Source organism: Acanthopagrus latus, chromosome 2 (assembly GCF_904848185.1).
Source record: "Acanthopagrus latus isolate v.2019 chromosome 2, fAcaLat1.1, whole genome shotgun sequence".
NCBI lineage: Eukaryota > Metazoa > Chordata > Actinopteri > Spariformes > Sparidae > Acanthopagrus > Acanthopagrus latus.
The window spans coordinates 1,706,625-1,719,910 of NC_051040.1; the positions used below are offsets into that span (position 1 = coordinate 1,706,625).

The window sequence follows — 13,286 nt, forward strand, 5'->3', positions numbered from 1 at the left end:
GAGAATGAGAGGGAAGCTGAACAAGGAAGGACTAGAGGTGAATGTGTTGGCCAAGGTAGGGACGCAGGTGAGACAGGGAGTGAGTAAAAAAAAAGTGGAAAACCTTCGTGTTCCTTTTAATTGTGAATGGGAGTCTGTACAGAAGAATCCTATCAAACAATCAGAGGTCACAGCATGATCTGGAATAACCTCATCAACATGAATATCGTGAAGGGATTATCTGATAGACGACGACAACTCCACTCATAACGTCCCCTCATTTTAACTTGTTAAAATCAGTGAAATTTGAATATTAGCTCTGGCTGAGCTGTGAATTTACTCACACTGACAGTAACCAGCTCGCAGAAAAGTCCATCAGGGACTTTATCCTGAACGCCACTGTTACCTTCAGTGACTTTATCTGTCGTGTTGTGTCGTGTTTAATTAAATCACTGGGCGGAAGAAGAGGTTGGCGACTCAGCCTTTATTCTGTATAATGTTTCCAGCAACATGTATACAGCTAATTCATCTAGAATGCATGTTTGACACTGAACCACCTTCTTAATAAAGAATATTTCATATATTTATATTTCAATATTTCTGTTGGGCTGCAGGCTAAAGACAAACTAGCAGCTAAGCCGAGATGCTCCTGAAGATGCAAACGAAGCAACACAGAACATAAAATAAATACAGTAGAAACATCAACGAGGTCGGACCGACACGTTTAACTATATACATGTCTTTAAATGTTAGAGTTGCAGCTGAAAAATGACCACAACATTAAACAATTTTGCCGATTTCACACATCTCCTCCTCCTGGTTTTGTTATCGACGTCACAGTGACTCAGTCTATTTACTGGAGCAGTGAACAACATCTACGAACTTAATGGGACTGTTATAAATGCTCCGGCTATTAGTCAAACCCTCAGGTGTTGCCAGGAAAGTAGATTTATTGCTTGCACTAAACTATATTTTGATAAAAGGACACCTCGTCCGACTGACTTGACAGGAAAATACAGCTCTCTGTGATACCCTGAGTGCCTCGTCCATTCAACCTGAGGTAGCAGCCCCGTGTACCTGTAACACAGAGGTGTGTGTGTGAGTACTCGAGTGTTTGTGTGGGACTTATCCAGGTGAGTGACTGTTCATGAAAGTGTATTTCTAATGGAAGAGTGTTCAGGCGGTGCTCAGTCACGCAGGCTGAATGAACTTTGTCCGCATGATTTACTAAAGCAGCCTCCTGCCTGTTCCCTCCGTCACTGTCTCTCTCAGCACCTGTCTGTTTCACATTTCAATTTCAAACAAACTTCGACTGAAACTCTCTCTCTCTCTCTGTCTCTGTCTCTCTCTCTCTCTCTCTCACCTCCCTCGTCTCTCTGGCTGCACCTCTGTGTACAGAATTTAATTGAATTCATTCAGTATGGCAGCAGGAAAAACCACGTGAGAGTCTGCAAGAACGCCAAAGATCCCTCGAGAGGTCCCGTCTCCCCTGTTAACGCTTTATATTGAGTTTAACCTGCTGTGAAAACTTCACTTAATGGATAAGAAGGCCCTCATTAGTCCTTAAAGTGCTGATGATAGAATAATTAACAGGTTTATGGTCGATAATAACATCTTAAACAGTTTAGACTGCTTGTGAACTTTGTCCTCCCCTCCTCCCACCTGAACCTGCCCCACAGCAGCTACTCACCAATGACAGGAGCTGCTCCTCGGCGTAAAAGTGGAGTTTGGCTCCAGGCACCAGCAACAAATAAAAAAAAAAAAAAAAATAGGGGGGGAGTGGAGTATTGGTTTGGACTAAGAGATTGGTGGGTTGTGGATTTGATTGACAGTTTCTCGTGTGTTATTGGGAGATGGCGTCATCGTCATGGGTGGGATTTAAATCCACTACAGTCGTCCCTCGAAGAGACGCTCCTCCCATCCCCTCTGTTGACGACGACGGTTGGGAGTTTTTATTAGCGCCACCTAAGAGACAACAAGATGGAGTCAGATTATGAGCCGCGGACGACAAAGAGAAGTCACATATTTTCTCCTTCTTGTCCGTCTAGTTACCCTGCCCTGCAGAGGAGGACGATGGAGGCAGAGCGAGGACGTTGGCTCCTCCTCCTCCTCCTCCATTGGTCTGGGAGCAGACGTTGGCGTGGCGTGCGGCGGCCTTCTGCTTGTAGTGGTTACTGTGCAGCTTGTACTTCATCAGGAGGATGAAGATGAAGACGAGGACAGAGGCCACAATGATCCCGCCAATAATGATGATCATGGTGCCTCCCAGGAACTGGAAGAAAAGATCAGAAACATGTTCAGCCTGGTGTGCAGGGTCAGATCTCTTCTCCAAGTCAGAGTTAAAATAACACAGATTGAAAGTTAATGAACGTTTTAAAGCCGGCTGATGACATCTATTTCAAATTTCATTCCCAACCTTGGAATCAAATGTTTAAGTCAATCTAAATAAAAAAGTACGGAGATAAAAGCAGTGAAGATTTCAGCTTAAAAAAAGGGAGCAAATAATGTCTTCAGCATCCTTTGGAGGAGCATTTGAAGGCCAATTACGTCACAACGCTGTGGAAGGCTGTTCAAATCCAAAGGCTCCTCCAGACGCAGCCCACAAACGCTCCTTTTTTCTCTGTTTTTGGAGGACGTACCGCTACGATCCTTCGTGGCCTCACATTTCCCCAAATTCTTTGCGCGCCCAAAAAAGCAGAAAGAAAGAAAGAAAATGGCCACATACAAGGTCAAGGTTTCTCTGAAGGACTCTTAAAAGGCCAGGTCCTTCGAAGGATGCAGAGCCTGAACTGGGACACAGCCGCCAACTACACTGGATGAGTTTTCCATTTTAAATCAAGTCTCCAGCTACTTCTGTTGTCGATGTGTTAAAACTCTGTTTTACTGTGAAGCTCCAGAAATGTTTTGTGGACTACAACACTTTTCATCATCATGGAGGAGGAGACGATGACTGAATGTTCATTTTTGGGTGTAGTAACTGAAGCTGTCAAACTGTAGTAAAAATTACATGTCCCTTCTGAAGTGGAGGTAAATACAGTAGTTGAGTATATATTCTTAGACTTGGTTGACTCTAAGAAACTCCTGCAACACACTTAATGACTAAGCATTGTTCATTTATTATGGAGACGTTTATTTCTTCATTTAAAACTGTAGACTTGTTTGTAAGTTACAGCCACACACACACACACCGTGCACACACAGCTGCAGCTGAGCGATGCTGTGGAACAAAAGAACAAGAATTCGTTAATTAAACGTTGTCTCCGTATCCCTGATAATTAGAAAACCGGATTACCCCTTTTAAGAAGTCAAGCAACTCTTGGACCTGCGAGATAAAGGACTGTTCAGCTGTATACGTGGTCGGGCTGGTACAGGTGAAACTTTAACACGCTGACCTGGTCTCGTATGGAGTGACAGTCTCCGTACTCCCGCTCCGTGCTGAAGGACACGCAGCCCACCAGCTTGGTGCCGGTCAGGGCGGTGATGCCGTCATCGTACACAGCCAGAACACACAGCTCGTAGTCCCGTGATGATGCCAGGTCACTCAGCAGGAAGTTCTTGTGGTTGGCTGGGATCATCCTGAACGAGAGGAAGACAAAGACATGTTATTTTACACTGTCCTCATCTGTATTTTTGTAGGACGACAAGGGTTCAAACAACATTCATACGCTCTTGAACGCTGCTGAGGTGACGATGGAAACAGAGTTTAACCACTGAGCTACAAAAGGAGCAAAACATAAACTGGAGGACATGGAGAGCGACAGGTGAGAGGTCTGCTGCTGTTTGCTGAACCAGACACTCAACAACACATGTCTAAGTATTTTCTCCCTCATACAACAACTGAGAGAAAGTTATTTTACAAAACTATTAGTCATATTATTGCTGTGCTAGGCCTGTTATTATCAAAACTATTAGAGCACATCTTCACTGTTGTCAGGGAGTCAGTCTCATGACTCTGACAGCCTCAGCACTGTTCTCACTACTCAGCTTCACAGAGTTAAATCTTGAACTCTGGGAACAGAAACTACTATTAGGATTTTTAGGGTTTGCCTCATTTGTCCTATATATATTTTTATTTTTTTTTTTTTTTCAGAGCTATTTTTAAGTCTCTTAATAAAGTCTCCAATAAAGTCAGAAGTCTTCAGAGGCTAATTGGAATTAAAAAAGTATTAAAAATACACACAAGTTCTTTCAGGGGATGAATAATTTAATATTCAAGGTGTTGAAGTCATATCAAGTCTTTGGCTGATCGAATGGGACCCTCTCAAAGTGACACGGTACATCTTAGGTTGATGGATTTATTTCTGAGATTGTGTTTGCATCGTCTCTTGTATATTTGTTGTTGAGTTTTATGTATTTTAAAAAGGCCCATCTAGGGAACAGACACGGTAAATTAGCGTAGGCTGTAAATGCTGTGGGGTGTGACCCCAGTTAGAAATGTCCAAATCACGTCCAAATAACTCACATATACTGATTATTTCATGAATGTTTCACACTGCAAACGACACGACGATGATCAGACAGTACGAGTGTGTGTCGGGGATCAGCTGCGCTCATTGTGGCGGGTAGATGTTCTCTGAGTCTGTGTGGAGAGGAGAGACGACACACAACAATCTGCAGGTCTGCTGAGATGAATTCAGATTGCACTCATAAACTCTACAGGGACAGAGGCTGTGGCAAAAACAACAGCTGGTCTCATCATGCAGCAGCAACAGATAAAGTCATTTTCCATCACAGAATGAAGGGCACATGCTCACCAGTATTAACATGTGCTCTCCTTGTTCTGCTAACTGGGTCTGAAGCGCCACAACCCGAGTGCATTTTCAATTAAACAGCCTCGCTTGTGTATTTAGACATGAAATATCAGAAAACTTGTAATACAAAAATAATTTCATGTTGAAATCTATAAGTTAAATTAATTCATTTTACCCTAATCACCACTTCTGGTATTTTAAAAAAAAATGTTACATTTAAAAGGGCTTTTTCTCAAAATTAGCATTTAGCTATTAGCATTTCTCAGACTGAAATCTCCACTTCAGCAGCACTTACATTCACCAAACCTTCCAGTTTTAAGTCTCATCTAGCAGTGTTTAGTGGCATTTGATTTATGGAGTGATACAAAGATATATATATATATATATATATATATATATATATATATATATATATATATATATATATATATATATATATATATATATATATATATATATATATATAAATCCCGTGTGTATAACCCTCAGACTCTAATACGTCAACAAAAAGAGAAGAATATAGAACCTAGCTTCTTCCAGTGTAATATACATTTCATTCGATAATATATCATCTGCATGGGTAAATACTGAATTTCATAAAACTTAATAACAAACATGACCTTAATGTTGGGGGAAGTTTCATGATGATGTTAGTCAAAACGGTTCAGCTGTATTTAGTTCACACAGTTTAGTTTAATTCTTTTGTTTGTCCTGGTATATTTCATCATTTACCTTTAAACTAAATGCACCTTCCCCTCATCTTTCTGTCTCAACCCGTCTCTATCTAATCAAGTCCTCGCCTATACGTGTTATTGTGATATTGCAGCTTTGCTGGTTGTGATGAGTTCTGCTCCAGTTGTTCCAGGAGAGAAACAGAGGCAGGGATCTAACACAATGTTCAGGTAAAGAGCAGAGCAGATGGGTTTTCCTATAATACAAAAGATAAAGGTTGAAGTAGAAAATTGAAGTGGAGAGAATATACACACAGAGGAAAGACAGACAGTGCAAAAGAGAAGAGGGGATGGAAAGTGAAGTAGCTCTTTCAATTTCCAACTTGGAAATCAAAGGGTACAAGGCAGAGTGAGATTAAAGACAGAGTGGTGGTGAGAATGAAAGACGGAAAGAAGAACATGGTGAAAAGAGAAGAAGATGCTGAGGAGAGGGGATGAGAGGAAGGAGACAAGTTGAGACAGGACAGAAAAGACAGAGAGGGACGTGAGGACGCTGTAAATAAAGAAATGTCACAGTGGACGCCGCAGAGAAAGAGGAAGACGAGGCGCTGCTCAGGAAGAAATAACAGAAACATGAGCCGAAACAAAGACATGAGCAGAGATCCAAAGAGAATATCCAAACTTTAAAAACATTTCAGTTTCGCGTCAGAGGCTACGGTGGCCCTGAAGTGGAAATAGCAAATCAAATTGACATAAGAGAAGACACAACAACAAAACTGAAATCACATCTTCTGAACTGAAACCAAAACCACAAAAGCAGAAAACACAACAACATTAACTTCTGTTCACACGCCGCTGCTGCTGCCTGTATATTTAAATTCGTCAGACAATTGCTATGCAGGGAAATGGGAGGTCAACAGCAGAAGTAGCAGAAGAATAATTATCACTAAATTTCACAAAAAGTGTCAAATCAACCCTGAGTTGATCCTCCTAACAAAGTATTATGTCGTCCACTGTTGAAACACATCAATGAGCTTCACTGTTGCACGTGTTCACGGTCCTGCACCGACCGTGACTAGATGTGATTTGCTTAAGAGTCACGTTTTCTCCACTTTCAGTGGTGCATAAGATAATTGCTTTATCTCAGTTGTTTCGCTCTCTTCAGTGCAGGATGTTGAGGATTTTACCTTTTTAAACTCTTGAAACAAAAGCTGCTGCGTGGACCTGCAGCGGCTGCTTCCAATCCAACCCCCCCCCAACAAAAAAACACAGCAGGAAAGGATTTTTTACCGTGCCACCCTTAAGATGATCGAGAGCCTCTGATTCCTTAAACTAATTTGAGAACAGATAATGACGGAGGAAGGACGAGAGAACAGCTTGTAAAAAGTAGATGAGAAAAGGAGAACAAAGACGGAGTATTCTGGGCTGCAGTGAGAGAGAGATGTTATCGATGGAATAATAAGTGAGCAGAGAAACATGGGAGCTGTGAACTAGGCCACCCTCTGAAACACCGAGATTACTGCGAACACTGGACCGACTCATCCACCATCCACACACACTCACAAATACAGCCAGACAAACAGTGAGGACACACACATACACACACACCTTTCATCTTACAGCTACACCTACATCTCATGATTTTATAACCATCGACTCAACTGATACTGTGTGATGTGAAATATGTAACTCGAGAGAAGGATCATCAGCCCGGCAGCTATTTCAGCCTTTTCGCTCATGGTTTGGATTTTTATAGCATGTTTACTGTCTGGTTTGGTCTCAGTGTGTCCAGAAGGGGCCACAAACTAAATGTAATAAAGCCTAATAAACACACTTCTGTCCAGAACCAAGCAGCAGACGTACACTGAGAGACCATCCAGGTGAAGAAAGAGGAAACCAAACACTCAAGCAAGAAAACGACCAAATAGGTTGAAGATCAAAGTTGCTCATTATAACCCGTATTTACATTTGTTGTTAGGCGGCAACCTCAAGTGACTACTGTGATTTTTGACATCTGCATAAAAGGAAGTGAGGAGAAGAAGTATAAAGAGTGAACAGCCCACATAAGAAAGTCGGGGGTGAGTTTTGTTCAGAAGTGGCAAAGCGATTTTAAACCGACTTTACAACAGAGGTTCTGTAAGTGTGTTGCTGTCATGCTGTCATGGTAACGCTGTTTTGGGAACAGTGATGTACAACTCGCTTTGGGAGACACCGACAGTCAACATATTCAGACGTTAAGGCATGAGGATGTGTTGAAACAAACCAAATGCCAGATAATAATGGGCCAACCGTGGATTTAGCTTAAAAAAATCAGCTTGAAGCATCTCTGATTTAACTACGGTTAAATAGAGATTTAGGATGTGGATAATAAATCATAGATAAGACCAGAATTCCCCAGCGGCCAAAAAGCATTTTCCCCATCGACCGCCACTATGAGACACTTCTGTGTAACTGTTGCCAGGACAACTTGAACTGCAAACGAGGTCAATTATGACTCTTTCTGTTCTCTGTTTGTGAAACCTTCCTCTGTGATGATGACATCGTGACAGCCAGAACTCGTGGTGCGGGACCAGTGAGAGAAACGCTTGTAAACAGGAGACCAACCTCTTCTGTTGTCATATCAATTTCATAATGATGGTGCTTTAAAAATTACAGGGTCGACCTCGCAGCGTTGTTTTTGATGAGTACTGTACTCCGTCACGGCGACAGCAGCTGAATTCAGCGACAGAAAGAGTGAGAGAGCGTTTATGTATTCGTGTTGGTGACCCTGTTTACAACTGTATTCTCTCTATACAGTGTGTGTGTGTGTGTGTGTGTGTGTGTGTGTGTGTGTGCATCCTTTGTCTTTGTGTACCTGTGGGTCTGTGTGTGTCCTCTGTGTGTGTGTGTGTGTATGCATCCTTTGTCTTTGTGTACCTGTGGGTCTGTGTGTGTCCTCTGTGTGCGTATGTGTGTGTGTGTCCTATATATTATTCAGGTGTCAGCCGGTGCAGAGCAGTGCCTATTTATCAACAGTGGAGCGGAGGTGACCAGACAAGGAATGGAATTATAAAGCCGAGCCCGACCCGCTGGGCATCGTGTGTGTGTGTGTGTGTGTGTTTTAGAGGGAAACATGGTGAGAGGGTAAAAGGAAAAAGATAGAGAGATACTGTGTGTAAAGTGCCTGACGATGTGTACGACTGCAGGAGTGTGTGTTTGTGTTCGTGTGTGTACTAGAGAGGCAGTCGCTCTATTATTGAGGTCTGGTCTATAAGTGCTGCAGTGTTCTGCGTCAGACTAATGGTTGAACGAACGCCGAAGGCTCTCTCTCTTTAACACACGCACACACACACACACACAAACAACACACACACACCATTATTGCCTGTGGCCTTGCTGTTGCTCGAGGTATGTCATGTTTCAGCCCGAGGCTTCCATACAGAACTTCACACAGCAGAAAGAACAACACTGTCGAGGGTCGGCCATTCGACTCTCTGAGCGGCTCAAAGGGCAGAAGTCGTCACTAACTCACCGTTACGGCTTAAAGCTGAGGAAGAAATAAAGAGAGAGCAACTGCAAGGACAAATCCATCCGTGACTCTCTTTACAGCAGCCCAGTCGACGGGATATTTTCATTTATAAAATTACGACTTAGCATTCAGTAGTCTCACAGAACGCAGACTGACGCTGATAAATTGGATGTCTGACAAATAACCACCTTTCAAGAGATGAATACAGGAGGCGCTGTCATCGCTCCAGCCCGAGAAAATGAGACATACTTGAATGGATCTAATGACAAATTCTCTAAAATATGGTCTGTATTTATCAGTCATGTAAGAGGATTGGTTTCATGCCATCTTACTGAGCCCACTGCTGCTACAATCAATACACATGTATTGAACCTTTTTCGTCTCAATGTGTGCGTATCTGTCTGTGTGTATGTGGTTATACAAGTTGAAAAACTCTTTAAATAAAGTCGTAAAAAAATATCACAACTTTATTATTGTGATATTTATTTCGACTTTATGCCGATGATATTACGACTTTTTTCTCCAAGTATCATAACTTCATTCTCAACATCTCAGATTTGTTTTTCTGATGTTGTTGTAGTTTTCAGTCAGGAACTTTCACTGCTTTACACAAAGTTTTGCCCAATTTATAAAATATGAGTTGAGCTTAATGAGTTATTCACCCAGTGCTGATTAAGATTTGAGTGCCACTGTATGGAGACAGACTGGATGTTTGTTTCATGAAATGTACACATGTAAATATAAAAGGTACATAATCTATAAAGTCCAATTTTCTTTTCCCAATGCAATAATTCTTTCTGATTAAAACAGACATTAAGGATTGCTAACCATTTATAGCTCATCTGCTTATACAGGACTGACAAAGAAATGTTTTGTCCTCGTCTAAATTCGGCATCTTAGTGTATTTTGAAGCATGCTGAGTTATAATGCACACAAAATCCGAAATTTCCCAGCTTGGGATCAATAAAGTATATCTATCTATCTAAATGGAACGAGTAGCTACAGTAACGTACAACCCCGTTAAGGATATTCTTCAGACTATAGCTTCAAACTGTGCTACCCTTGCCATGGGCAAGGAACAAGCTTTAATCTTGCATAATGAATATCAGTAAAGATCCAAGATAATTGCAGTTTAACTGTGTCAGCGCGGTGTCTGTATCTAAGGTTTTGAATAATGCAATGCTCATAATGAAATGAAATAGATCAGGTGACATGTAGGATTTAGAGAGAGGCATAACCTGGAGTGTTGCCCCTCTGCCTGCTCGTGACAGATCTGTGAATAATGTAGAGGCCACAGCTGTATAAAATAGAGCCACTCAGGATTTCATACGAGGCCCAGCACTAAATCCAAGCCATCACTCGGGTTACATTTCACACAGACCGCTCTGTTCTCACGTTCTATATGTATGAAATGGCTGTAAGCCTCCATTCGTTTTATGCTCCATTATTGAAATGACACAGTCCTCAACTGAGAGAAATGTAGTTCAACCTGCTTCTGGAAACACCAGCACATACCTTTTATTTTCTTTAGAGGAAAGGTCACAGGTTCGACTCCTGTGTTGGCTGTACTGTACATCCTGTGCTAAACTATAGAATTCATTCAAATGAGTCATTCATGATGTCGTCCAGCAGGCAAGCGCATCGAAGAGATGATGTGTAGGGTGTGACTAATAACTGGATAACCATGAACCACATTAGTATACTCCTATCTGGTTATAACTTAGAAATCTGTCGAGAAATGTATTTTTTCCATGGAAGGATTAAGGTACTACGTCTGCAAACATCTCATGTATATTTAAGATAGTAGCACCACGTCACTGAATCAGTGGTACAGCTGATTCAAGGGTTTGAGTCTAGTGACATGAATCACTTGTTGTTGCCGCAGTTTGGACCGGTTGGGATCTGAGAGTTAGACGCCACCTCAGCTGGGTTATTTTAGAGCAGCAACACAAAAACCACAGTTAAAGACACACAGCATGTTTTGAAAACAGCAACAAGGGTACTTAAAGATAAATGTGTGGCATCCTAAAACATAGCCATGCTTTTTTGTATATCTGCATTGACAGAAACAATGTCCTTTAAACCGTCCAGTGTTTTTCCACATGATGGGAGCAGACCGGCTTTTTGAAATAAGGTGTACCAATATAAAACCCTACAGGGGGTGAGAGCGGGCCAACAAGCCGAGTGTGTAATTGACAGCAGTGAGTCAGAGCTATACAATTAGACCTGAACCTGAGGGAGGCACCTGGCGGGCTGTCAACCATCTGAGACACCGAGCTGATGGAAGCAGAGTGAGAGCTCAACAATAATCCAGCACAAGAACCAAATATTAATGAGCAAATATGACACCTGACATGGTTTATGAATCATTCTATTCAGGACTTATTTCCTCAATTAATCGTTTAGCAAGGTGATGTCCTTTTACATCTTGATTCATCCACAACCTAAAGATCGGACTGAGTTCACTGTCACAGAGGAAGACAGAAAGCAAAGATTAAACCAAACTTGACAATTAATTATGAAATAAATCATAATCAGAACTACAGCAGAAATAAAACTCTCTTTCTATTTTCTCATTTCTATTTTGCTTTTCGATTTGTTTCAAATTCCTGAAAAGGTGACTTTGGAGATTCCAAGTGACACTAAAGATATAAAAGATACATGGATTATTCCCTTCACTGCCTACACAAGGTCAGGGTGAGAGTTTCTCTGCATATCCTCAGTTTCATCGCCTCTCATCCAGTGAATATCAATAAGGAAAGGCACAGAGCAAAGGAGCGAATAACAGAGACGAGAGAAATTGAGTGCAGGAGAAGAGGGGGAGGCAAATAAATGAGGAAGACGAGGAGGATGGGTAGATGAACAACAAGCCTCCTTGTCTGGATGAAGAGAAGGACAGAAAAGAAAATTAGCACAAAACCTGTCCAGGCACATGTTTAATATCATGGCTCATTTACAACCCAACACACAGAAATGTGTGTTTGGTGTCACACAGATGGTGCGAATGAAAGCAGACACAGCTGAAGAAAAATCCAACAATCTCTGAATGAATCGCAGTCAAGTCATAGTCGGCTCAAACACAAAGAATCACACACGGAATGAAAACCGCAAACACAACTCAACCTTTGTTGATCCCCCGCAGGTAAAATTCAACTCGACACCGCAGCACAAGGGAAACAGCAGCAGTGTGAGAACAGAAATTAAATGTAGGATAAATTAAATAAAATAGAAATACTTTATACACACACACACAACAGATGGATCAGTGTGCATGTACATGTTCATATAGATGTGCAATGTGAAAAGTTCCTGAGATACATACAGTCTAAAAACTGAGACAACTTCTTCTGTATCTGCTGAGCTCTTCAGATCTGTGCTGCTGCTGCTGTGATGTTTCACATCAGCCCCAAAACAACAAGGAGGTGAACCGACTGATTCACTGCACTGAAAAACTCAACAACTGTGTGTTTTTACAGAAACAATATCCTCACTACAGACGCAACTGTCTGCAGTTCTTCCTCCTTCTACTTTCTACTGAAGAAAAAGTAAAAACAGTTTGGTTAAAGACTCTATTCATCTCCTCTGTCTACACATCTTATAAAAACTCAGCCTACTGAACCAGAACTATCTGCATGGCTGCATACGGTCTAATTATATTTTGTTGTAATGGGTGAACTGGTCCCAATAAAAGGCTTTCAGGACTTTCTAAGGAAACGGCAGGATAGTCTGGCCTCAGGGTGAAACTGATTAGTGGAGAGGGAAAGAAAATATTAGCTTTTTTAAACAATCATAAAAACAGAATTCCAGAAAGATGCGAAGTTGCAAAAAAAGGAGCTGATGTCGTGTTTAGTTTATCACAGATCAACTCAAGAGGCCGAATTTTTACCTTAACAACAGAACCGAGGAAGCAACAAAGCCTGTTTATCTTTGTTTTTTTTGTGTTTTTGGCTTCTACAAAACACATTCGGTTGTCTGAAACTCCACTGAATGAAAATAACTCCCCTTTATTTCAGATTTAATTTGACTTAAATATTAAAAAGTGTATACAAAACTTGCTCTGGACTCTGTGTGGAAACAGAGAGAGATTAAAAGTCCTGACATGCAGAGGAAGCGAGTGAGTGAGACGAAGAGAGAGTGAGTGGAAGATAAAAAGAGCGACAGCTGGCAGAGAAGAGAGAGGCCATCATTAGTGGGAAAAGGTCAGCGTGGCCTCAGGTTGGCTCTACTGCGGGAACTTATTACACACATGCAGGAAGGGGTGTGTTGAGGAGGCACCGTTAGTGTCATGGCCGCTGCCGTGTTTGGTAACGAGAAGGTGAGTGAACGGCCGAGGCAGGTGAGCGAGGTCAGGAGATAATGGTGTCAGATATAGACACC

General features: G+C 41.7%; 1 protein-coding gene across 3 annotated transcripts in view; it reads right to left on the bottom strand.

Annotated features, from left to right (window-relative positions):
• si:cabz01090165.1 (uncharacterized protein LOC100333421 homolog) overlaps positions 1-13,286 on the bottom strand; it is a 262,485-nt gene that overhangs the window by 11,112 nt on the left and 238,087 nt on the right. For all 3 annotated transcript variants that reach the window (XM_037118231.1, XM_037118240.1, XM_037118249.1), the window contains 3 exons: positions 3,372-3,555; positions 2,032-2,251; positions 1,670-1,944 (listed from right to left, as the gene is read on the bottom strand). In XM_037118231.1, coding sequence (XP_036974126.1) covers positions 1,823-1,944; positions 2,032-2,251; positions 3,372-3,555 — 526 coding nt within the window. In that variant the 3' untranslated portion in view covers positions 1,670-1,822. The remainder of the gene's footprint in view (positions 1-1,669; positions 1,945-2,031; positions 2,252-3,371; positions 3,556-13,286) is intronic.